This window comes from Cherax quadricarinatus, chromosome 33 (genome assembly GCF_038502225.1).
Source record: "Cherax quadricarinatus isolate ZL_2023a chromosome 33, ASM3850222v1, whole genome shotgun sequence".
NCBI classification, from domain to species: Eukaryota; Metazoa; Arthropoda; class Malacostraca; order Decapoda; family Parastacidae; genus Cherax; species Cherax quadricarinatus.
This window is the reverse complement of record NC_091324.1, coordinates 19,311,460-19,336,258: the sequence shown is the minus strand read 5'-3', so window position 1 is coordinate 19,336,258 and position 24,799 is coordinate 19,311,460. Positions and strand designations below refer to the sequence as shown.

General features: G+C 41.8%; 1 protein-coding gene across 2 annotated transcripts in view; it reads left to right on the top strand.

Moving 5' to 3' along the window:
• Pop1 (POP1 ribonuclease P/MRP subunit) overlaps positions 1-24,799 on the top strand; it is a 40,551-nt gene that overhangs the window by 6,956 nt on the left and 8,796 nt on the right. For both annotated transcript variants that reach the window (XR_011392716.1, XM_070090889.1), the window contains exons 4-7: positions 291-527; positions 2,184-2,344; positions 7,040-7,884; positions 10,236-10,454. Coding sequence is in view for 1 of the 2 variants with exons in the window: in XM_070090889.1 (XP_069946990.1) it covers positions 291-527; positions 2,184-2,344; positions 7,040-7,884; positions 10,236-10,454 (1,462 nt within the window). In the remaining variant the exon portion in view is untranslated. The remainder of the gene's footprint in view (positions 1-290; positions 528-2,183; positions 2,345-7,039; positions 7,885-10,235; positions 10,455-24,799) is intronic.

The window sequence follows — 24,799 nt, the reverse complement described above, 5'->3', positions numbered from 1 at the left end:
TCCCTCTTTCTCATCTAATAAATCATAATCAAGAGTGCTTGGTCATGATTTAGGCTGTCCCAATAATTGAAGCAGCATGGGTTTTATATCTGTACAATAAAACATTCACAAGACCCATATTATTTCCATGTTATGAGCAAGACTTAGGCTAACAGGAATTTATATCAGCAATTAAAATTATTCAAAGGTGAATCTTCTTTATTTGGTACATTAACAGTAATTGTACTGAACTACAGCAATTTTCATATGTGAAATGCAGTAATGGTATATTTATTTAATCTCTCTTGTAGGGTGGTGCTAATGTTAAACCAAGTCACCGTCCAAGAAGAAAATATCGTCGCCGACCATCCAATTTATTGGCAGAGTACAATCGGCGTCAGAAGGACTTTGTCTGGTTGGAAACTCATATATGGCATGCCAAACGCTTTCATATGAAGAGGCAGTGGGGCTATGCTCTCCCAGACACCCCAACTTGCAAAGGCTACAGGGCAACCCTTAGAGCAGCCAAAACGTCTTGCCTTCTCCAGGTAAGCAAACATCTACAAATGCTGCAAACACCAAGTGCTCTACTTCCTTGATATCTGACATGCAGGACTTACTCTGAGTTGAAACTCCTTGCAAATAAAAGGGCCTAAAATATGGAATAACCTATCAAAATACTCCAAGAGCTCTATATATCTTCCACCAGTCTCAAAATTATTGTTTAAAAATTGCCTCAGTTTGATGTACTCTGTATCAATTGCTTATCTTTGTCTGATATATTCAATGCAACCAGCTTATTATAACATAGCAACGTTCATATTCATATACTTTATCTTCTTCTTTCAACACACCGGCCGTATCCCACCGAGGCAGGGTGGCCCAAAAGGAAAAACGAAAGTTTCTCCTTTACATTTAGTAATATGTACAGGAGAAGAGGTTACTAGCCCTTTGCTCCCGGCATTTTAGTCGCCTCCTACAACACGCATGCCTTACGGAGGAAGAATTCTGTTCCACTTCCCCATGGAGGTAAGAGAAAATAAACAAGAACAAGAACTAGTAAGAAAACAGAAGAAAACCCAGAGGGGTGTGTATATATATGCTTGTACATGTATGTGTAGTGTGACCTAAGTGTAAGTAGAAGTAGCAAGGCGTACCTGAAACCTTGCATGTTTATGAGACAGAAAAATGGACACCAGCAATCCTACCATCATGTAAAACAATTACAGGCTTTCGTTTTACACTCACTTGGCAGGACGGTAGTACCTCCCTGGGCGGTTGCTGTTAACCAACCTACTACCTAGGTCATATACTTTATATCAGCACTATATTTCTGTATATAATAATGACCATAATCAGCATTGAACAATATTACATTATATGGCTACCTCATATTACCATTACTCTTTCATTTATATAGAGAATTGTGTCTTAAAATTTATATTACATCATTAATTAGCAGTGTTAACCTTTTTACTGTATCCCACATAGATTTACATTGTTGACACTAGTGTTGCTCTCATAGATCTACATTTTGATCACAGGGCCTTCAGATATACTGTATGATAAATGTTTGCCTAGACATGAGAGATAATGGGTCAAAGTGGGCAAAATCACCGATGCATAAATTGCTCCTAGACTGCCTGTGTAATTCCTTTAATTTTCCCCCAGATTTCCCATTTTTTGGTGTTATTTCAGATCATTTTTTTTTTTTTTGGTTTGTTTGCTTTTGTTTGTTAAAAATCACAGCACTCTTAGCAATATTAATTTTTTGAGTCACAATACTCAAATGCTTTGCATAAACTGGGTTTTTCCCAAAAGTAAAACTTCGTACACTATTATAATAATCTTTTTTTTTTTATTTGTTTGTTTCAAATCTGCAAATGATATAGGTTTCAAACCTGTAAAAGTGGTGTAGGCTTCAAGCCTGCAAGTAACATAAGTTTAAATAAGTAAGAAATTGATTGATAATAAATTCAAAATTAAAACAAATTAATGCCAAAAAACTGTTAACATGCACAATATTTCAGGCAGACAATAATAATGGTATTTTCTAATGAAAATAAAAATATGGCATTTAAGCGCAGAATACTAAATGGCTTCCTGTAAACAGCAGTATCTTATGGGTTAATCTTTTCAATAATTTTTAAAAATATCTTTTAATTCTGTAATATTTACATAATTTTATCTTATCTCTCTGTCAGGATGTGTCTTATTTGTGCTGCATAGAGCTGGAAGGGCCAAGTATGTCATTATTAGATGGTTTGTCGTGCATGATGCAACCGGATAGTTTGGCTTTGCTCAACACTTCACAGGTTCAGCATGGTCAGCAATGGATATCTGTAATGCTGTTTGAACCAGGAAGGTAAAACTATTTTTAATGTAAAAGGAATTTATGGTGGCACAGGTGCTATTTAAAGTACAGTTTACTTTTCCTGTAATTACAAGATTGAGCTGTTTTTGTTGGTTAATTCTTTCTTTCTTTCTTTCAACGTACCAGCCATATCCCACCGAGGTGGGGTCGCCCAAAAGGAAAAACGAAAGTTTCTCCTTTCAAATATAGTAATATATACAGAAGGGGTTACTAGCCCCTTGCTCCCGGCATTTTAGTCGCCTCTTACGACACACATGGCTTACGGAGGAAGAATTCTGTTCCACTTTCCCATGGAGTTTTTGTTGGTTAATGTAGTTCTTTGTTTTGTTAGCTGTTAATATGTTTTACTCTTTATGCAATACACATGCATACTCTTTTTTTTTTTTGTGGGTTTTTCTATGATCAATTTGATAATATTTATATCTGATGTGTTAACTTAGTTATTGTTTTTTAACATGCTGGCCATCTCCCACCAAGGCAGAATGATTCCCCCCCCCCCCCAAAAAAAAAAATTTACCATCATTCACACTGTCTTTCCAGAGGCACGCAGATACGACAGTTTAAATGTCACTCTAAACAGCAAATGTCCCAAACCCCTCCTTTAACATGCAGGCATTGTACTTCCCACCTCCAGGACTCAAGTCCGGCCAACTGGTTTCCCTGAATCCCTTCACATTACCCTGCTCGCACTCCAGCAGCTCGTTAGGTCCCAAAAACCATTCATCTCCACTCCTACCTAACATTCTCACACATGCCTGATGTATGTCCAGGCCCCTTGCACACAAAACCTTTCTTTACCCCCTCCTTCCATCCTTTCCTATGACACCTTCCTTCCACTACAGACTTATACACCTATTTTGCTCCATCCTCTGTAAATGACCAAACTACCTCAACAACCCCTTCTCGGCCCTCTGATAATATTTTTAGTAATTCCACACCTAATTTCCACACTACAAATTCTCTGCACAATATTTATGCCACACGTTGCTCTTAGACATGACATCTCTGCTTCCAGCCTCCTCTTTGCTTCAACATTCACAACCCATGTTTCACACCCATATATGAACGTTGGTACCACTATACCCTTCATGGATGACATTCTTCATCTCCACAGATACGTCAATGCACCACCCACCTTTTTTCCTTCATAAGTTCTATGGTTTACCTCATCCTTCATAAACTCATCTTATTTATATCAATTTAAAATTGCAACTGAAAATAACAAAATATTTAAGCTCATGACTTACTTTTGTCAGCATACAGCAGTTTTATTTAACCCTTTGAGGGTCGACAGGCCCTCTCAGAAACTCATTCTCAGGGTTGGCCAAATTTCAAAAAAAAAAAAATTATTTTTTCTTATGAAAAAATAGTTTTTTTTTTTTCTAAACATTATAGGATAAACAAAAAAATTTTACCATCAATACTTACCGAGATATGGAGGCATGAAGTTTGCCAAAATTGAACACCATCTGGTAACATCGCCGACTGTCGTCACCCGGTATTTTTCTATTTACTTTTTTATGTACTATTTTCAATTATTTTTCAATTTTTCTTTTTCTGAGTAACTTTCATGGCCTCTGAGGCCAACATGATCAGTATTTTGTAAGTTATTTCTTTTTCAATATTACACAATAAGGGCGTAAACACTGTTGTCATTATTTTGTTTATAGAAAATATTTACACAAACAAACGATATGAAATGTTGTTTATTACTATTTTTCTATATTTTATATACACATATACAGTCACAGGGAATGTTTCTAGAAGTTCTGCAGCCTGTGGAACTCTTTGAAACATGGTGTCATGCACAGTGGTGTTTTACACTCCTCACACATAAAACGAGTGTCTCTGCGTTGTTGTGGGCGTTTTTTTGTATGTGAACAGACGTAACACCTCTTCTGAGCCTTTTTCTTGAAAGCAGTAACAGGCAATTTTACCAGGAAGTGATCACCATGCTTCAGACGAGCAGGTAGTTGTTGATAATTTGGTGGGCGGTCAATTGCAGGTGCTGTTCCTTGGTACTTGAATACTATTTGTCTGATGACAGACAAACAGAATTCGCCGTACCGTGGTTTGTTTCTGGTCCTCATCTTATACATATAAGCATTGAGCATGGAAATGTCCAGAAGATGGAAAAAGAGTTTGATGTACCACTTATAACTCTCGCGAACACAATCAGCAAACCCAATCTGCATGTCACATTTGTCCACTGAACGCATGTTGAAGGTGTAATCAGTCACAGCTGCAGGTTTTAGAATGGGTTCATTGCTCTCTCTATGCTGTCTGCCACTGTCTGCCATTTCATTAGGGTGAACTGATGACAACAGTGTGACATCTCGTTTATCATGCCACCGAAATGCCATGATGTCATTGGCAGCAAACGCCTGCACCTCACCTCTACGAGTGCCAGCGTCAAACCTGGGCATATGTTTCTGATTTGCACGCACTGTGCCACACACATCTGTCATGTTCACTCACAAAAAATCACTGAGTGAGGGGCTTGTGTACCAATTATCTGTATATAATATATGCCCCTTACCAAGGTATGGTTCTATCATTGTTCTAACCACATCACCTGAGATGCCCAATAACTTCCTGGTATTTTGCAATGTATAACTTCCAGTGTACACAATAATATCCAATACCAGACCACTGTAACAATCACAAAGCACAAACAACTTTATACCAAAGCATTTCCTCTTGCTTGGTATGTACTGCTTGAAAGAGAGTCTTCCTTTGAACAGAATCAAAGACTCGTCAATTACAAGCTTCCTGAAGGGATAAAAATGCGTACTGAATTTCTCTTTCAGATACACAAACACATTCCTAATCTTATATAACCTGTCAGTTCTGTCAGGCCTGGTTTTGTCTGAGAAGTGAAGCATACGTAACATTAGCACAAATCGATTCACTGGCATTATATCACTGAAACCTGGGCTTGCAATCAGGTGGTCTGTTGATCAGTATGACTTCACTTTGTGCTTATACACATGTGGCATAAGCATTATTGTGGCAAAGAAAAGATACATCTCAGCCACAGTTGCCTCCTTCCACTGGTGTAGACGTGATTTTGGTGAAAGTAATGCGTTTGCCATGGTGTACTCATAGTGTGTGTTGCTTTCCATAACAATACTTTCCATCAGGGGTTCGTCAAAGAATATTATTATAATCAAAAAGAAACGTCGTCAAAGAATAACTCGAAACATTCCAGTTCAGTGGCATTGTTCCCAAGTGTACAAGATGGCCGTATTCCACTTTGGCTGTCATCAAACTGGTGGGCATTTGGAACAAAATTGACAGCTTCCTGCCAATCCCAGGTGCGGTCTGCTGGTGGGTACTGGACAATGACAGGTGGTTGTGGAGGTGGTTGTTGTGGAGGCTGGTGTGGTGGGTGGGTGGGGGATGGTGGCCTTTGTTGTAGATTAGCTGAGGCAGCGGCGTGGGTGGCAGCATGGCCCACTGCTGGTGCCTCACCGCCAGTACCACTACCACCACGCACATTTTCCATCCCAATTGCAACAGTATCATCGTCATTTTCACTGTCTGTTCCTGTTGTACAGCCACGGGATGTACTCCAAGATGCACTCCTTCTCCTTGGAATAGCATATGGCACACTACCAGAGCGCATATATCGTCGTATATACTGACGCTTCACTGGGGAATATTGCACTTCACTATCACTACTGGAACTAGTTTGAAGAGCTTGTAGTTCATATTCACTATCACTATCATCACACATGCTGTCATCTGAGTCTGGGATTTGGGAAAATAGAAGTTTCCTCTTGGATTCTGGTACAACTGAACGTGAACAAGACGGCCCAGCACCAGAGGTGGAAGCCTGAGGGTCGTCTGGGTTTTCCTCGCTATTACCGATATTATGATCATTAGTTTCGGTCAAAACCTCACCAAAACCTTGAAACTCATCTTCACTGGCACTTCCATTTGTATTAGAACTGTCACTGGGGAACAAAAGTGTCCCAATTCGCCGAGGAGTGAGGAGCTTCTTACCGCGAGGCATGGTGGACATTGTTTACTAAGATGGCGTTCCCACAATGCACCACTGGGTCCCAGATTTTTTTTCTATCGCGCACACCGACCACACAGACCCATTCTCTCACATCTAGGCCTACCAGCCTTTTCCCGCGAGATTTGACGGCTCTAGAATTTATGCGTACTAGTACGTCAAAAACCCCTGCGAGTAAGCCGTACTAGTACGTCCGAAACCCTCAAAGGGTTAAGTATTTTTTGAATACAGTATATTTAATAGAATCATAGCTACAAGGAGCAGTTGGAAGGAGTTAAATGCTTGAATTTAAAGTGTCAATTCCTGATTGATGAAAAGTGAGTAACCTTTGGACAGAAAAAATAAATACAGTTAGAAACACAAAAGTTTTGGTCTCTGTAATCTCAGTTTTCAACAAACTGAAATAAACAGATATCTCTAGCCCATGTTTATATTTATTTTCAAATGGATTCTCACTTTTCATCAGTAAGATATTAAACGCTTTACTGTTTATTTAATGCCTAGCTTATCTATCAGTTTTCCACCTTCATTGAAATAGCACAAGCTTTGGTCATGGTTGAGTTGCATTTACACCACATGAGTGGAAATAGGATTTTGTATGCACATAAATATGTAGTTCAGTATCACTTTTTTTAATTAAACATCTGTATTCATATTTGCAGACAGCCCTATGGTGCTCTTGGCGATGTTGATATTCAATGGCACCCTAAATCTTCCGAGATGTCAGAAACACAATTGGATAATTCGAAGATCTGGATTTGGGTTCACCCATCTGCTCATGGACACGTTATAGAAGCTCTGGTACAAGTGTTTCAATTACAAAAAATTACAATTCAGTCTAAAGATGCAACAACTCAAGAAACTGAGATGAAAATGGATGGTACCAAGAATATTGAATGCGATACAACTAATGAAGACGTCGAGTTGAAAGATAAGGAAGGTGTATGTGGGACAGTAGAAATCATGGAAAACCTTAGTAATGAAAATGCACAAAATGAATTACTTTGTACAACATTAGATGATGAATCAGTGGCAGAAAATAAAAAAAATGTTAAGCATCAAAAGGGAAGAAAGGATGAAAATACAGGAAGTGTTGATATGCTAAAACTTGGAAAAAGAAATATCCCACATGAACGAACACCTAAATATGCGTCTTCTGATAATTCAATTACAATGACTTTGCTTAAGGACACTCTGAATAGGTTTCGGCTCACTGGACCCAGGTCTCTCTCTGTCTTAATGGCTGCTTTCACTCCTGCCAATATAAAGCCTGAACCTGAAGACAATATACATAGTTCATGTGATAAAAGTAATGATTCCACCCAGTTGTGGTGGAAACAATGTTATCATAATGAAGAGAGGGTAAGGGGCCACCACCAGCAAGTCAGTGCTTGGAAGAAGTTGGCCTCGTCTCACCATTTTTCGCGAGTTGTCCTGCCAATAACAATTCGAGACCCTCGAGTGACGTTACCTCATAAGAAGGGCTTCTTTGCTACTCTCACTGCTGGTAAGTGCCTGTAAATACAATTTTTCATGCCATTTGTTCACACAAAAACAGCTTAGAGGAATGTGTTACTGTTGTATTTTTTGACAATTTGATTTTAAGCTAGGGGTGTGGCAAAGTATCAGTATCATATTGGTGGGTATTGCATAGTTTTGAGAGTATCGATATTGGCTAATTGTAATGGTATCAGTGTGTTTTGGTTAATATTGATGGTATTAGCCTAAAAATGAGTGTTCGTGCCAGCAAAGGTTTAGGCATCATCTCATTGTTATTTTAGGCATTTCAAGCCTGCACATTAATACCAGGTGGGTTGTACTTTGGGAATACATTTGAATCCCATAATGCTCAGTGGTTAGTTATGTTTTGTACATAAGAGTTCCTTTCTTTCTTTCAACACACCAGCCATATCCCACCGAGGCGGGGTGGCCCAAAAGGAAAAACAAAAGTTTCTCCTTTCACATTTAGTAATATATACAGGAGAAGGGGTTACTAGCCCCTTGCTCCTGGCATTTTAGTCGCCTCTTACAACACGCATAGCTTACGGAGGAAGAATTCTGTTCCACTTCCCCATGGAGATAAGAGGAAATAAACAAGAACAAGAGCTAGTAAGAAAATAGAAAAAAACCCAGAGGGGTGTGTATACATATGCTTGTACATGTATGTGTAGTGTGACCTAAGTGTAAGCAGAAGTAGCAAGACGTACCTGAAACCTTGCATGTTTATGAGACAGAAAAAACACCAGCAATCCTACCATCGTGTAAAACAATTACAGGCTTACGTTTTACACTCACTTGGCAGGACGGTAGTACCTCCCTGGGCGGTTGCTGTCTACCAACCTACTACCTAGGACATCAGAGTTATTAAAAAAAAAAAAAAAAAAAAAAAAAAGGCAATATCTCTAAAATGCTTAATATTAGCATTCATAAGAGAGAATGAGAACATTTTGAGTGAAATCCTATGGTATTTGTCCTCCCTTCAAATTCATGGGCTTCCATATTCATTTATTTTGATTATCCAGCAGTTTTAGCTTATGAGCAGCCAGTGAATGGATTCATTTATCCAACTTTATTTTTTCTTGGTTGAATGTCTTTCCCCGCACTCAAATCTCTTATTTTGGTCATAATTTCTTGTGAATATCAGTATTAACCAGATAGGTGATTTGTTTGAGAGATGGTTTCCGATACACGTTGAAACAAAATTTGTCATTTATACAAAGATGCTTTTGCGCTTGCAGTTTCTACATTTGCAGGACCTGAATGAACATAACACCCCTTTCCAACAAATTTGGAGGGACACTTATATAATCAAATCACCTGGATTATGAAGCATATGGTGTCCAGAGTTTGTAATGTTAAAGCTGCACAACCATAATACATATTGACTTGCAGTAAAGTAGCTAATGCTCCCATTGGTGATAGCAGTAGAGCAAAATTAGCAGTTATGTATTTTATTTTATTTTTTATTATTAAAATCATAACCAAGTGCTAAACCCATAAGGATCACACAGCACTGCAAGATAGGTTCAGTATGCTAAAAGGCATAATATGCCAGATCAGAGATCGGCAAGGGTGAAGAGTATAACAGAAGTAGTTAGGAAGGGCTATGAAGAGTGCTAAAGGAAGTACTGTATAATCAAAATTGGTTATTTTTGTTGATTAAGTTCATATGTAGTGTTATACTTCATGCACCTGTGACACTCTGAGTGGCAGGGTACTAGAGATATAAATTTAGCTCATTTGACTGCTTTTAAACTAGTGATATCAAATGTATTTCCTCCGTTATGTCACCTTATGTTGGTGGGTAACAACAAATGTGATAGACAAAATCTTTTGAAACAACTTCTTATTGCTTTAGAAAAAATAAAAGTTCCTTAAAAATTTTTTGCCTCTGGTATCTGCCAGCCCTTGTTTGCGCTGTTACTCAGCTGCCTGAGTTGCTTGAACTAGTCCTGCAATCTAGGAGTTGATACTGTTGCATTTAGTGGAGTGAGGAAGGGGTGTGTTAGCCACATCACATGCTCTGCTACAATAGTCATAAATCACTACCCTCACTGTCAACCTTCTCACTCAAACACTGCTTCTCTCACAAAAACACTCATAAATTATATCTTTTCTTTAGTTGTTTCTCTTTTAAATGCATTTAGATTTGTAACCATCACCACTTTCAGCCAGCGATCACCCCTCAGCACCTCTGTCTCTTCCTTTCTCTTTTCCCATTTCCACTTTGTGAATAAATATATTTTTAAATTTTAAGGCATGATCAAATAATTAACAAGTTGTATGTCTAATATCGAGTTATTTGATAGTGAAATTGTGTATAGTGAAATTATGGTATTTATGTTCAAATTATTCCAGATTATGTTGAAAGCATTGAGCATCCAGACTGGCCAGTAGTCAGCCCACTCTATGACAGAGGGCTGAGGGATATCATAACACAATCTAAAGAACCTGATTCCCTCATCAATAAGCGTCGATCACAGAATTTAGTACCTGGATCAGATATGCCCGAAATCCCAGAAGAGAACCGGCTACCGATTCTTCTGCTCTCGAGACCCCCCACCTTCAGAAAACATGGTACTGCATTGTTTATTTTGTTGTTTGTAAAATTTACCATGTATGAAGAATACCTTTTGTTAGGAAGTTTACATTGGTATTTCTGCTTTGAGACCCAACCTGAAAGATGTGACAATTCATTCACATACCCGAACACTTGGTCATTTTCCACCTGACTGTGCTGGCAGGGTTTGAGGGGACCCCAATGTTGGATCACTTTACTGTAGCAACAGGATTTGAGCCCCTTCCCTGATGCTAGACCACCTTATTGTTTCAGTGGGGTTTGAGCCCCCAGTTCTGTGTTAGCTTGTTATAGCATTGAGATTTGAGCTTCCTGACACTGTCACCTTATTGGTGGGATTAGGTTTGATCCCCTTACCCTGGGTCATTTTATAATGGCAGGGACTGAGCCCCCAGTGTTAGATCAACTTTCCATTGTGGCAGGGTATTAGCTGAATTAAGAAACCAGAAACATATAACCTATTTTTTTGCCTAAACAGTGAGGAAATTTTCCTTTTTGCCGAAATTTTTGGCGATTTATGGCTTAAGACTGAATAAATTATATGCTGTATATGATTTAAACCATGATTAATGGACTTAAAAAAAAAAATAGCCAAAACCATTTTAACCCTTTCAGGGTCCGTCCCATAGATCTACGGCTTTACGTTCAGGGTCCAAACCGTAGATCTACGCCATGAGCTCAGCTCACTCTGATAATATTATTATTATTATAATCAAAAAGAAGCGCTAAGCCACAAGGGCTATACAGCGCTGCAGGGTAGGGAAGGAAGCAAGGGAATTGGATGGCAGAAGGGAGGGGGGATGATCAGCAGGTTACAGAAAACAGCGGGGCAGGGGATAGTACGGGGGTAGAGGGTAGCAAGAGATACAAGTAGAAAGGGCTGAAAGTATCAGAATTTGTGAAGTAAGTCAGTCGTTGTCAAAAAGTCAATGAGAGAGTCCGGATGAAAGGTGGGTCCATCAGCGAGAAGGGAAGGTAAAGAGAGAGCAGCGGGGCGAAGACGACGACAGAGGTAAATTCTGCGTGCTCGTTGATAAAGTGGGCAGTCCAACAGAATGTGGCTGACTGATAATGGAGCTTGGCAATTCTCACAGAGAGGAGCAAGACGCCTCTCCATGAGATATCCATGAGTAAGACGAGTATGGCCAATGCGAAGACGGGAGAGAGTAGTCTCCCAACCTCGACACTGGTGATAAGAAGACGGCCAGTAACCTATACTCGGTTTAATAGACTGAAGTTTGTTGCCGAGCATAGTAGACCAACGTTGTTGCCAACGGGTGTGAAGGTGGGAAGATATTACAGCAAAATAGTCCGTACATGGAATACCTCTATAAGAAACTGGTAGGTCATGTACTGCTGACCGCGCAGCAGTGTCTGCCTGTTCATTGCCCTGTACGTCAACATGACCAGGGACCCAACAAAAAACAATATCTTTATGCTTAGTAAAGATGCGGCGTAGCCAAAGTTGGATACGGAGGACTAAGGGGTGAGGTGTATCAAATTTTTGTATAGCCTGTAAAGCACTAAGGGAGTCTGAGACAACCACAAATGATGACACAGGCATAGATGCAATACGGATAAGTGCTGTAAGGATGGCATATAATTCAGCAGTAAAAATACTAGCTGAAGATAGTAAATGCCCTTGTACGACGCTGTCCGGAAACACTGCTGCGAATCCTACGCCGTCAGAAGACTTAGAGCCATCTGTGTACACAGCAATGGCATGAGAATGAGAGTGAAAGTGGTCAAGAAAAAGAGAGCGGGAAGCGACCGTAGACAGTTGGGCTTTCGAGCAAGGGAGGGAGAAAGAACAGACTCGAACAGCTGGAACTTCCCAGGGGGGTAGGGAAAAGTGAGATGCTACATGTACATAGAAAGGTGGTAGTTGAAGAGAAGACAAGAGCGAATGAAGGCGAAGAGAGAAGGGACGGAGTAAGCAGGGGCGGCGAACAAATAAAGAATGTCTACTAATATCAGTGACCATTCTATAAATGGAAGGATTGCGGAGATCATGAGAGCGTACATAGTAGCGCAGGCAATGGGCATCACGGCGATCGGATAAGGATGGAACGTTCGCTTCTGCATAGAGGCTTTCGACAGGGGAAGAGCGAAAAGCACCAAGGCATAAACGTAATCCTTGGTGATGAATGGGGTTAAGGCTAGAGAGAGTAGCAGGAGATGCCGCTGAATAGATCTGGTCACCATAATCAAGTTTCGATAAAATAAGGGTGGAATGTAGGTGAAGGAGGGTTCGACGATCAGCTCCCCACGAAAGATGAGCAAGGGTTTTAAGAAGGTTCAGCCGGCTGTGACAAGTTGCCTTCAGAGAGGTAATGTGAGGTTTCCAGGATAACCTACGATCAAAGAGGAGGCCCAGAAACTTGACTGTATCACGTTCAGGGATACGTGAGCCATAGAGGTACAAAGGATGATCAGAGATGACAGAGCGTCTAGTGAAAGTGATTTGGTGGGTTTTAGTGCTGGAAAATTTAAACCCATGTGTGGTGGCCCAATTGGAAACACGGTCGACTGCATGCTGGAGAGAAACTGTAAGGAGGTGACAGTCAGAGCCTGCACAGGCAATAGCGAAGTCATCAACATAGAGTGATGACCAAATATTTGATGGAAGACTAGAGGCCAAATCATTAATAGCAAGGAGAAAAAGTGTTGTGCTCAGAACACATCCCTGGGGGACACCTTCAGCTTGGACAAAGTCCGGGGAGAGCACATTATTAACCCGAACACGGAAATGCCTGTCAGTTAAAAAGTTCTTAAGGAAGGATGGTAGATTGCCTCGAAGGCCTAAGGAGTGGACTTGGGCTAAAATATTATACCTCCAAGTTGTGTCATATGCCTTCTCAAGGTCAAAAAATATGGCAATAACTGAGTGGTTATTCGCAAAAGCATTACGAACATACGTATCCAAGCGCAGTAAGGGGTCTATGGTAGAACGTCCCTTACGAAAGCCATATTGACGAGTGGAGAGACTGTTGTGTGTCTCTAAATACCACACTAAACGTCTATTTACTAGACGTTCCATTACTTTGCAAACTGCACTGGTAAGAGCAATGGGACGATAGTGGGAGGTTTCATGTCCCGTAGTGCCTGGTTTGCGGAAAGGGAGAACAATGGCGGATTTCCACAGCTGTGGAAGAACTCCTTGTGACCAAATAAGATTGTAAAGGCGTAATAGGACTGCAAGGGCTGACTGATGTAAATGTTGTAGCATACGAATATGAATGTCGTCGGGCCCAGCTGCCGATGATCGACAAGCTGAGAGTGTTGCCTCCAGTTCTTGAAGTGTAAAAGGCACATTATACTGTTCTTCTCTGAGAGAAGAAAAGTCCAAGGGTGCTAACTCTCTGGCAGACTTTGAGGAAAGAAATGAGGGGCATAGATGGAGTCCCTGAGAAATACGGACCAGATGATTGCCAATTTCATTGGCAACATCTAGTGGGTTTGCTATATCAACACCGGCAACTCGCAGAACAGGAGCCGGGTCAGGAGAATATTTACCACTCAGTTTTCGTACTTTTTTCCAGACTGCACTCATAGAGGAAGCAGAGGTGATGGTGGAGACATAATCTCGCCAGCAAGTGCGTTTAGCGTCACGGATGACACGGCGAGCGATCGCACGCTTCTGTTTAAAATCAAGGAGTCGCTCTGTGGTTCTATTGTACCGGTACCTGCCCCATGCAGCGCGTTTCAAACGTACTGCACGAGCACAAGCAGGAGACCACCAAGGCACGCATTTCTGAGAATGCCTGCCCGAAGTTTGGGGTATAGAATGAGAAGCTGCGGTGAAAACGGAGGACGAGAAGAGGTGTAAAAGCTCATCGATGGAGGACAAAGAAGGAACCTCTTTAAAAAAAGTCAGGTGTGAGTAAAGGTTCCAATTTGCCCGATTAAATTGCCAGCGTGGGGTGCGAAGAGGTGGCGAATATGAAGGGGAAGAAAGAATGATTGGGAAATGATCACTGTCATGTAAGTCCGGGAGAACAGACCAAGTAAAGTCTAATGCGGCGGAGGAAGAGCAAACTGAGAGATCGATGCAAGAGAGAGTATGAGTCCGAGGATCAAAATGGGTGTGAGTACCTGTATTTAAAACATGGAGGGGGTGGGTGGCAAGAAAAGCCTCTAACTGAATTCCACGGGAATCACAGTGAGACCCTCCCCAGAGGAAATGGTGGGCATTAAAATCACCAAGTAACAGAATCGGTGGCGGTAATGACGAAACAAGGAAGGCAAAATCCGGAATAGATAATGCCCGAGAAGGAGAGAGATATAAAGAACAGAGCGTATACCACCTATGTAAGTGGATACGGGCTGCTGTGTAATGCAGCGAAGTATGAATAAATAGTTGATGGTACGGAATATCAGTGCGGAGAAGAAGGGCACTTTCATTAAAGGTCCCATCAGGAAAAGGATCTGAAGAATACAACAAATTATAGCCTGAGATGTGAGAAATAACAGCAGAGTGTAATTTTGGTTCCTGTAAGCAAACACCAACAGGGGCAAACTGGGAGAGTAACATCTGAAGCTCACCCCGATTACCCCTGAGGCCGCGTATATTCCACTGTAAAAAGGCCATGATTGGCAATGATAAAGATACTTGAAATCCGCAGGTAAGGGTTCCTACGGACTAGAAGGGTTAGAAAAGTCCACATGCGGAGGCAGTGGAAAATGTTCAAGCAGCGAAGGAACGGTGCGCTGTGAAGAAAGGAGTTGCGCAGATGGAGCAGAGGAGAGAGAAAGAGCGGAAGGTGGATCAGTGTCCATTGATGGTTTGGTCTCTGCAATATATTCAGAGATTGCTTCAAGTGTTTCGGAATTCAGAGATGTCGTATGGGAGACAATATTGGGAATGGTAGGGGGAGGATGAGTAAAGATTGGAACTGTATTGGACTGTACCAAGGTAGGGGGGGGCGAAAGGGTGGAGGGAACTGGAGAAGCGTGGCAGGGGACAGAAGAGACAGGAACCTGGGAGGTGGCAGAAGAGGAAGAAACTTGGGAGGGAACAGGGGAGGAAGGTACATTACGAGGAGGAGGGTGAACCTCTGCACTTGTAACCGAGCCAGTGAGAGGGGAAGAACTAGGGACAGAGACAGGGAGGGTAAAATGAGGAGGTGGAAGATGGGTAGGAGGTGTTACCGGACCTTTTTTTGACTTTTGAGAAGTAGAGGGACGATTGGGAAGAGGTGTCGTACGAGGTCTCGTCGATACTGAGGCTTGTAAGAGAGAACTCGAAGAAGCGAGATTAGACTGAGGCGTTGAAGTAGGGACGTCTGAGCCGAGGACAGCAAAAGGATTAGATACAGGAGTGATTATGGGAGAGGTAACCACAGAGGTGGGTGTAGAAGATGGGATACCAGAAGTGGGGGGACGTTTTGAAACACGGGAATAAGAAACACGTGGGAGTCTCCCTTGGAGGCGGAGATGAGAAACTGCCATGGCATAAGGGAGACCTTCTGTCTCTTTGAGGTAACGGATTTCCCGCTCGTTTAAATAGACCTGACAACGGCGAGAGTACGAAGGGTGAGCCTCATGACAGTTAAGGCAAGAGGGAGATCGATTGCAAGACGTATTAGAATGGTCATCGGCACCACAGACTGGGCATTCGGCGATAGATCTGCAATATTTCGCTGGATGGCCAAATCGCCAGCAATTTCTACACTGTTGTGGTGTAGGGATCACCTTTCGAACTTGTAACCGATGTCCTGCTATATAAACGGAGGATGGGAGTTCTCGGCTTTCAAAAGTTAAACGAGCCACATTGCTAGGGTATCGTCTCCGCCCACGGGCAGGAAGAACGTAAGTGTCTACCTTGAGGATTGGGAGATCTTGGAGTTCCAGCTGTTCGAGAATGTCGGTGCCACATGTCTGGAAATTTTGTTGAACTATGGTATGGGGCAGAATAACGGTACCACTACAAGAATTGAGGGAATGATGTTTTTCAAGGGTGACAGGAACAGTATCTATATGGGAAAGACGAGAGAGCTCACGAGCCTGGGTAGCATTCTGTACGGTAATGATGCGCGTACCGCTCTTAAGAGCATGAAAAGAAATATCTTTACCAACATGGCGTAGGAGTGCCTTGCCAATACTATGGTCAGAAAGATAGGCAGTAGAGGAAGTTGGTCGTAAAGTGAAGAATTTAGTCCACTGTTCAGTCTGAAACTGAGCGTGGAAAGGTAGTGAAGGACGTGTCAATCGTTTCTGAGAAGAACGAGAAGGTGAAGGTGGAGAAGTATCATCAGCAGGTAATTGTCGTTGACGTTTAGGCGTGGGACCAGAGTTGGTCCGACGTGGAACGGGTCGGCGATTTGAAAATTGCCGCACCGTAGAGGGAGAGGCCGGAAGCATAGTCAGAGGAGAGCGAAGGTCTGATAAATCGAAGGAGTCAGTCGAGGCCTCAGTACCTGAAGCGGGTGAGGAAACAGCACCGGCAATAGGTACAGAGGCATGAGGAATGTCTGAAGAGTGGTCCAAAGACGAGGCGGGGTCAGAACGGGGTGCGGTATCAAGAAGGGGCCCGGGGGTACTAGGTTCATGGACTAGGGCTGCCATGGTTAGGTTACTTCTTTCTTTTTGTTTTTAAGAAAAAAAAAGAAAGAAGAAAAGAAAATAAAAACAAAAAAAAGAAAAAAAAAGGGGGGACCGGGGAGGGATAGTTCCTAGGAGGAATGAAAGGGCCAGAAATCTCCCTCCGCGCCCAAGAGGACTCGACACCGCTAGTAGCGCAGATGCAGCATGGAACCCGTGCCATACCCTACCCTTCATGCAAGTAAACCAGCAATCTGGGATAGCAACCTCACATCTGCCGAGCTACCTCGGTGGACAAAAGAGAGGGCGGCCGGATATCCGCCACAAAGCATACCTCCTTCAGCCACCACCCCCGGAATCCGAAAGGTGGCTTCCAGAGATACACCCGTCGCCCAAAAGACACCCAAAGCTACTCCGGGATACCGGAGAGGGATCGGGACATCCCTAGGCAATCCAGATTCCACGGCAAACTACGCCACCGCCAAGAAACCTCAACGGAATGGGATGGACCCCGGTGTCCTTTCCCCTACCTAGGAACTAGCGCGCCTGTGGGAGAAATCACGAAGGCTAAAAAGAGGAAGGGCAAAAGGGAGGGGTGAGGAGGAGGAGGAGGAATGGAAAAAGGGGAGGATGGGGAGGATGGGATAGGGGAGGGGAGAATGGGGGGTAATTAGGTTCGGTCTGAGGAAGAAGACCGACAGGGCTAATTCCTCAGACCAAGAGCCTCTTCACCACGCCAAGGAGCCCCCCTTGAAGAGGCGCCGATTCGTAAATATCGCTGACACATCAAAATTCATGAGAGCATAATTTCGTCAATTTTCCATCAAATTTTGTACTTTTTGTTTTATTACATTCACAAAAAGATTCTCTACGATTTCATAAGAAAAAATAACAAATTTTTTTTTTTAAATTCTTGGACACTGGTGCGTGACTCCAGATTTGGGCCTTGGACCCTGAAAGGGTTAACAAGTTGGCCGTCTCCCACCGAGGCAGGGTGACCCAAAAAGAAAGAAAATCCCTAAAAAGAAAATACTTTCATCATCATTCAACACTTTCACCTCACTTACACATAATCACTGTTTTTGCAGAGGTGCTCAGAACACAACAGTTTAGAAGCATATATGTATAAAGATATACAACATATCCCTCCAAACTGCTAATATCCCGAAACCCCTCCTTTAGAGTGCAGGCATTGTACTTCCCATTTCCAGGACTCAAGTCTGGCTATATAAAAATAACCGGTTTCCCTGAATCCCTTCACTAAATATTACCCTGCTCGCCAACAGATCATCAGGTCCCAAATACCATTCGTCTCCATTCACTCCTATCAAACACGCTCATGCACGCCTGCTGGAAGTCCAAGCCCCTCGCCCACAAAACCTCCCTTACCCCTTCCTTCCAACCTTTTTGAGGACGACCCCTACCTTGCCTTCCTTCCCCTACAGATTTAAATGCTCTCCATGTCATTCTACTTTGATCCATTTTTTCTAAATGACCAAACCACCTCAACAACCCCTCTGACTAATACTTTTATTAACTCCACACCTTCCCCTAATTTCCACACTCCAAATTTTCTGCATAATATTTACACCACACATTGCCCTTAGACAGGACATCTCCACTGCCTCCAACCACCTCCTTGCTGCTGCATTCACAACCCAAGCTTCACACCCATATAAGAGTGTTGGTACTACTATACTTTCATACATTCCCTTCTTTGCCTCCATAGATAATGTTTTTTTGTCTCCACATATACCTCAACGCACCACTCACCTTTTTTCCCTCATCAATTCTATGATTAACCTCATCCTTCATAAATCCATCCGCCGACACATCAACTCCCAAATATCTGAAAACGTTCACTTCTTCCATACTCCTCCTCCCCAATTTGATATCCAATTTTCCTTTATCTGAATCATTTCATACCCTCATCACCTTACTCTTGCCTATGTTCACTTTCAACTCCCTACCTTTACACACACTCCCAAACTCATCCACTAACCTCTGCAATTTTCTTTAGAATCTCCCATCAGCACAGTATCATCAGCAAAAAGCAACTGTGTCAATTCCCATTTTGTATTTGATTCTCCATAATTTAATCCCACCCCTCTCCCGAACACCCTAGCATTTACTTCTTTTACAACCCCATCTATAAATATATTAAACAACCATGGTGACATTACACATCCCTGTCTAAGACCTACTTTTACCGGGAAGTAGTCTCCCTCTCTTTTACACACCCTAACCTGAGCCTCACTATCCTCATAAAAACTCTTTACAGCATTTAGTAACTTGCCACCTATTCCATATACTTGCAACATCTGCCACATTGCTTCCCTATCCACTCTATCATATGCCTTTTCTAAATCCATAAATGCAATAAAAACTTCCCTACCTTTATCTAATACTGTTCACGTATATGCTTCAATGTAAACACTTGATCTACTACACATCCCCTACCCACTCTGAAACCTCCTTGCTCATCCGCAATCCTACATTCTGTCTTTTATACACAGGGTTTGACAAGGTTAAGGATCCCTAGCTTTATTGACAAGCTATTTACAGGTTAAGGATTCCTAACTTTATTGGCAAGCTAAGAGCTGTTACCTACATCAGCTCGTTTGAAAGCATTTTTATTGTTATGAGACATACAAGTAGGGAACAGGATGAAGTTGGAGCCATCTTATCTCTAATTCTTTCAATAATAACCCTACCGTACACTTTTCCTGGTATACGCAGTAAACTTGTTCCTCTATAATTTTGTCCCCCTTCCTTTTATATAATGGGACTATACATGCTCTCTGCCAATCCCTTGGTACCTTCCCCTCTTTCATACATTTATTAAACAAAACTCCCAACAACTCCAACACTATATCCCTCCCTGCTTTTAACATTTCTGTCATGATCCCGTCAGTACCAGCTGCTTTACCCCCTTTCATTCTACGTAATGCCTCACACACCTCCCCCACACTCACATCCTGTTCTTCTTCATGAAAAAGTTCCTCAAAATATTCTCGCCATCTACTCAAAACCTCCATCTCCCCATCTACTACCTCCCCTACTCTGTTTTTAACTGACAAATCCATTTGTTCTCTAGGCTTTCTTAACTTGTTTAACTCACTCCAAAATTTTTTCTTATTTTCATTAAAATTTCTTGACAGTGCCTACCACTCTATCATCTGCTCTCCTTTTGCACTCTCTCACCACTCTCTTTACCTTTCTTTTACTCTCCATATACTCTACTCTTCTTATAACACTTCTGCTTTGTAAAAACCTCTCATAAGCTAACTTTTTCTCTTTTATTACACCCTTTACTTCATCATTCCACCAATCACTCCTCTTTCCTCCTGCACCTACCCTCCTATAACCACAAACTTCTGCCCCACATTCTAAGACTGCATTTTTAAAACTATTCCAACCCTCTTCAACCTCCCCACTACTCATACTTGCACCAGCCCACCTTTCTGCCAATAGTTGCTTATATCTCACCCAAACTTCCTCCTCCCTTAGTTTATACACTTTCACCTCCCTCTTGCTTGTTGTTGCCATTTTCCTCTTTTCTCATCTACCTCTTACTCTAACTGTAGCTACAACTAAATAATGATCCGATATATCAGTTGCCCCTCTATAAATGTGTACATCCTGGAGCCTACCCATCAACCTTTTATCCACCAATACATAATCTAACAAACTACTTTCTTTACGTGCTATATCATACCTTGCATATTTATTTATCCTCTTCATAAAATATGTATTACTTATTACCAAACCTCTTTCTACACATAGCTCAATTAAAGGCTCCCCATTTTCATTTACCCCCGGCACCCCAAATTTACCTACTACTCCCTCCACAACATTTTTGCCCACTTTAGCATTGAAATCCCCAACCAGCATTACTCTCACACTTGGTTCAAAACTCCCCACGCATTCACTCAACATTTCCCAAAATCTCTCTCTCTCTCCTCTACACTTCTCTCTTCTCAGGTGCATATATGCTTACTATAACCCACTTCTCACATCCAACCTTTATTTTACTCCACATAATCCGTGAATTAATACATTTATAGTCCCTCTTTTCCTGCCATAACTTATCCTTCAACATTATTGCTACTATAGGTAGTAGGTTGGTAGACAGCAACCACCCAGGGAAGTACTACCGTCCTGCCAGATGGCTGTGAAACAGAAACCTGTAACTGTTTTGCATGATGGTAGGATTGTTGGTTTCTTTTTCTGTCTCATAAACACGCTAGATAACAGGGATATCTTGCTACTCCTACTTACACTTTGGTCACACTTCACAGACACGCACATGCATATATATATATATACATACATCTAGGTTTTTCTCCTTTTTCTAAATAGCTCTTGTTCTTCTTTATTTCTTCTATTGTCCATGGGGAAGTGGAAAAGAATCGTTCCTCCGTAAGCCATGCATGTCGTATGAGGCGACTAAAATGCCAGGAGCAATGGGCTAGTAACCCCTTCTCCTGTAGACATTTACTAAAAAAGAGAAGAAGAAAAACTTCATAAAACTGGGATGCTTGAATGCGCGTGGATGTAGTGCGGATGACAAGAAACAGATGATTGCTGATGTTATGAATGAAAAGAAGTTGGATGTCCTGGCCCTAAGCGAAACAAAGCTGAAGGGAGTAGGGGAGTTTCGGTGGGGGGAAATAAATGGGATTAAATCTGGAGTATCTGAGAGAGTTAGAGCAAAGGAAGGGGTAGCAGTAATGTTGAAGGATCAGTTATGGAAGGAGAAAAGAGAATATGAATGTGTAAATTCAAGAATTATGTGGATTAAAGTAAAGGTTGGATGCGAAAAGTGGATCATAATAAATGTGTATACACGTGGAGAAGAGAGGAATGCAGAGGAGAGAGAGAGATTTTGGGAGATGTTAAGTGAATGTATAGGAGCCTTTGAACCAAGTGAGAGAGTAATTGTGGTAGGGGACCTGAATGCTAAAGTAGGAGAAACTTTTAGAGAGGGTGTGGTAGGTAAGTTTGGGGTGCCAGGTGTAAATGATAATGGGAGCCCTTTGATTGAACTATGTATAGAAAGGGGTTTAGTTATAGGTAATACATATTTTAAGAAAGAGGATAAATAAGTATACAAGTTATGATGTAGGGCAAAATGACAGTAGTTTGTTGGATTATGTATTGGTAGATAAAAGACTGTTGAGTAGACTTCAGGATGTACATGTTTATAGAGGGGCCACAGATGTATCAGATCACTTTCTAGTTGTAGCTACACTGAGAGTAAAAGGTAGATGGGATACAAGGAGAATAGAAGCATCAGGGAAGAGAGAGGTGAAGGTTTATAAACTAAAAGAGGAGGCAGTTAGGGTAAGATATAAACAGCTATTGGAGGATAGATGGGCTAATGAGAGCATAGGCAATGGGGTCGAAGAGGTATGGGGTAGGTTTAAAAATGTAGTGTTAGAGTGTTCAGCAGAAGTTTGTGGTTACAGGAAAGTGGGTGCGGGAGGGAAGAGGAGCGATTGGTGGAATGATGATGTAAAGAGAGTAGTAAGGGAGAAAAAGTTAGCATATGAGAAGTTTTTACAAAGTAGAAGTGATGCAAGGAGGGAAGAGTATATGGAGAAAAAGAGAGAGGTTAAGAGAGTGGTGAAGCAATGTAAAAAGAGAGCAAATGAGAGAGTGGGTGAGATGTTATCAACAAATTTTGCTGAAAATAAGAAAAAGTTTTGGAGTGAGATTAACAAGTTAAGGAAGCCTAGAGAACAAATGGATCTGTCAGTTAAAAATAGGAGAGGAGAGTTATTAAATGGAGAGTTAAAGGCATTAGGAAGATGGAGGGAATATTTTGAGGAATTGTTAAATGTTGATGAAGATAGGGAAGCTGTGATTTCGTGTATAGGGCAAGGAGGAATAACATCTTGTAGGAGTGAGGAAGAGCCAGTTGTGAGTGTGGGGGAAGTTCGTGAGGCAGTAGGTAAAATGAAAGGGGGTAAGGCAGCCGGGATTGATGGGATAAAGATAGAAATGTTAAAGGCAGGTGGGGATATAGTTTTGGAGTGGTTGGTGCAATTATTTAATAAATGTATGGAAGAGGGTAAGGTACCTAGGGATTGGCAGAGAGCATGCATAGTTCCTTTGTATAAAGGCAAAGGGGACAAAAGAGAGTGCAAAAATTATAGGGGGATAAGTCTGTTGAGTATACCTGGTAAAGTGTATGGTAGAGTTATTATTGAAAGAATTAAGAGTAAGACGGAGAATAGGATAGCAGATAAACAAGGAGGCTTTAGGAAAGGTAGGGGGTGTGTGGACCAGGTGTTTACAGTTAAACATATAAGTGAACAGTATTTAGATAAGGCTAAAGAGGTCTTTGTGGCATTTATGGATTTGGAAAAGGCGTATGACAGGGTGGATAGGGGGGCAATGTGGCAGATGTTGCAGGTGTATGGTGTAGGAGGTAGGTTACTGAAAGCAGTGAAGAGTTTTTACGAGGATAGTGAGGCTCAAGTTAGAGTATGTAGGAAAGAGGGAAATTATTTCCCAGTAAAAGTAGGCCTTAGACAAGGATGTGTGATGTCACCGTGGTTGTTTAATATATTTATAGATGGGGTTGTAAGAGAAGTAAATGCGAGGGTCTTGGCAAGAGGCGTGGAGTTAAAAGATAAAGAATCACACATAAAGTGGGAGTTGTCACAGTTGCTCTTTGCTGATGACACTGTGCTCTTGGGAGATTCTGAAGAGAAGTTGCAGAGATTGGTGGATGAATTTGGTAGGGTGTGCAAAAGAAGAAAATTAAAAGTGAATACAGGAAAGAGTAAGGTTATGAGGATAACAAAAAGATTAGGTGATGAAAGATTGGATATCAGATTGGAGGGAGAGAGTATGGAGGAGGTGAATGTATTCAGATATTTGGGAGTGGACGTGTCAGCGGATGGGTCTATGAAAGATGAGGTGAATCATAGAATTGATGAGGGGAAAAGGGTGAGTGGTGCACTTAGGAGTCTGTGGAGACAAAGAACTTTGTCCTTGGAGGCAAAGAGGGGAATGTATGAGAGTATAGTTTTACCAACGCTCTTATATGGGTGTGAAGCATGGGTGATGAATGTTGCAGCAAGGAGAAGGCTGGAGGCAGTGGAGATGTCATGTCTGAGGGCAACGTGTGGTGTGAATATAATGCAGAGAATTCGTAGTTTGGAAGTTAGGAGGAGGTGCGAGATTACCAAAACTGTTGTCCAGAGGGCTGAGGAAGGGTTGTTGAGGTGGTTCGGACATGTAGAGAGAATGGAGCGAAACAGAGTGACTTCAAGAGTGTATCAGTCTGTAGTGGAAGGAAGGCGGGGTAGGGGTCGGCCTAGGAAAGGTTGGAGGGAGGGGGTAAAGGAGGTTTTGTGTGCGAGGGGCTTGGACTTCCAGCAGGCATGCGTGAGCGTGTTTGATAGGAGTGAATGGAGACAAATGGTTTTTAATACTTGATGTGCTGTTGGAGTGTGAGCAAAGTAACATTTATGAAGGGGTTCAGGGAAACCGGCAGGCCGGACTTGAGTCCTGGAGATGGGAAGTACAGTGCCTGCACTCTGAAGGAGGGGTGTTAATGTTGCAGTTTAAAAACTGTAGTGTAAAGCACCCTTCTGGCAAGACAGTGTTGGAGTGAATGATGGTGAAAGTTTTACTTTTTCGGGCCACCCTGCCTTTGTGGGAATCGGCCAGTGTGATAATAAATAAAAAAAATAATTATTGCTACTCCTTCTTTAGCTCTAACTCTATTTGAAACCCCTGTAATGTAACAGTAAATTAGTTACATTAGCAGCATATCGGCATTATT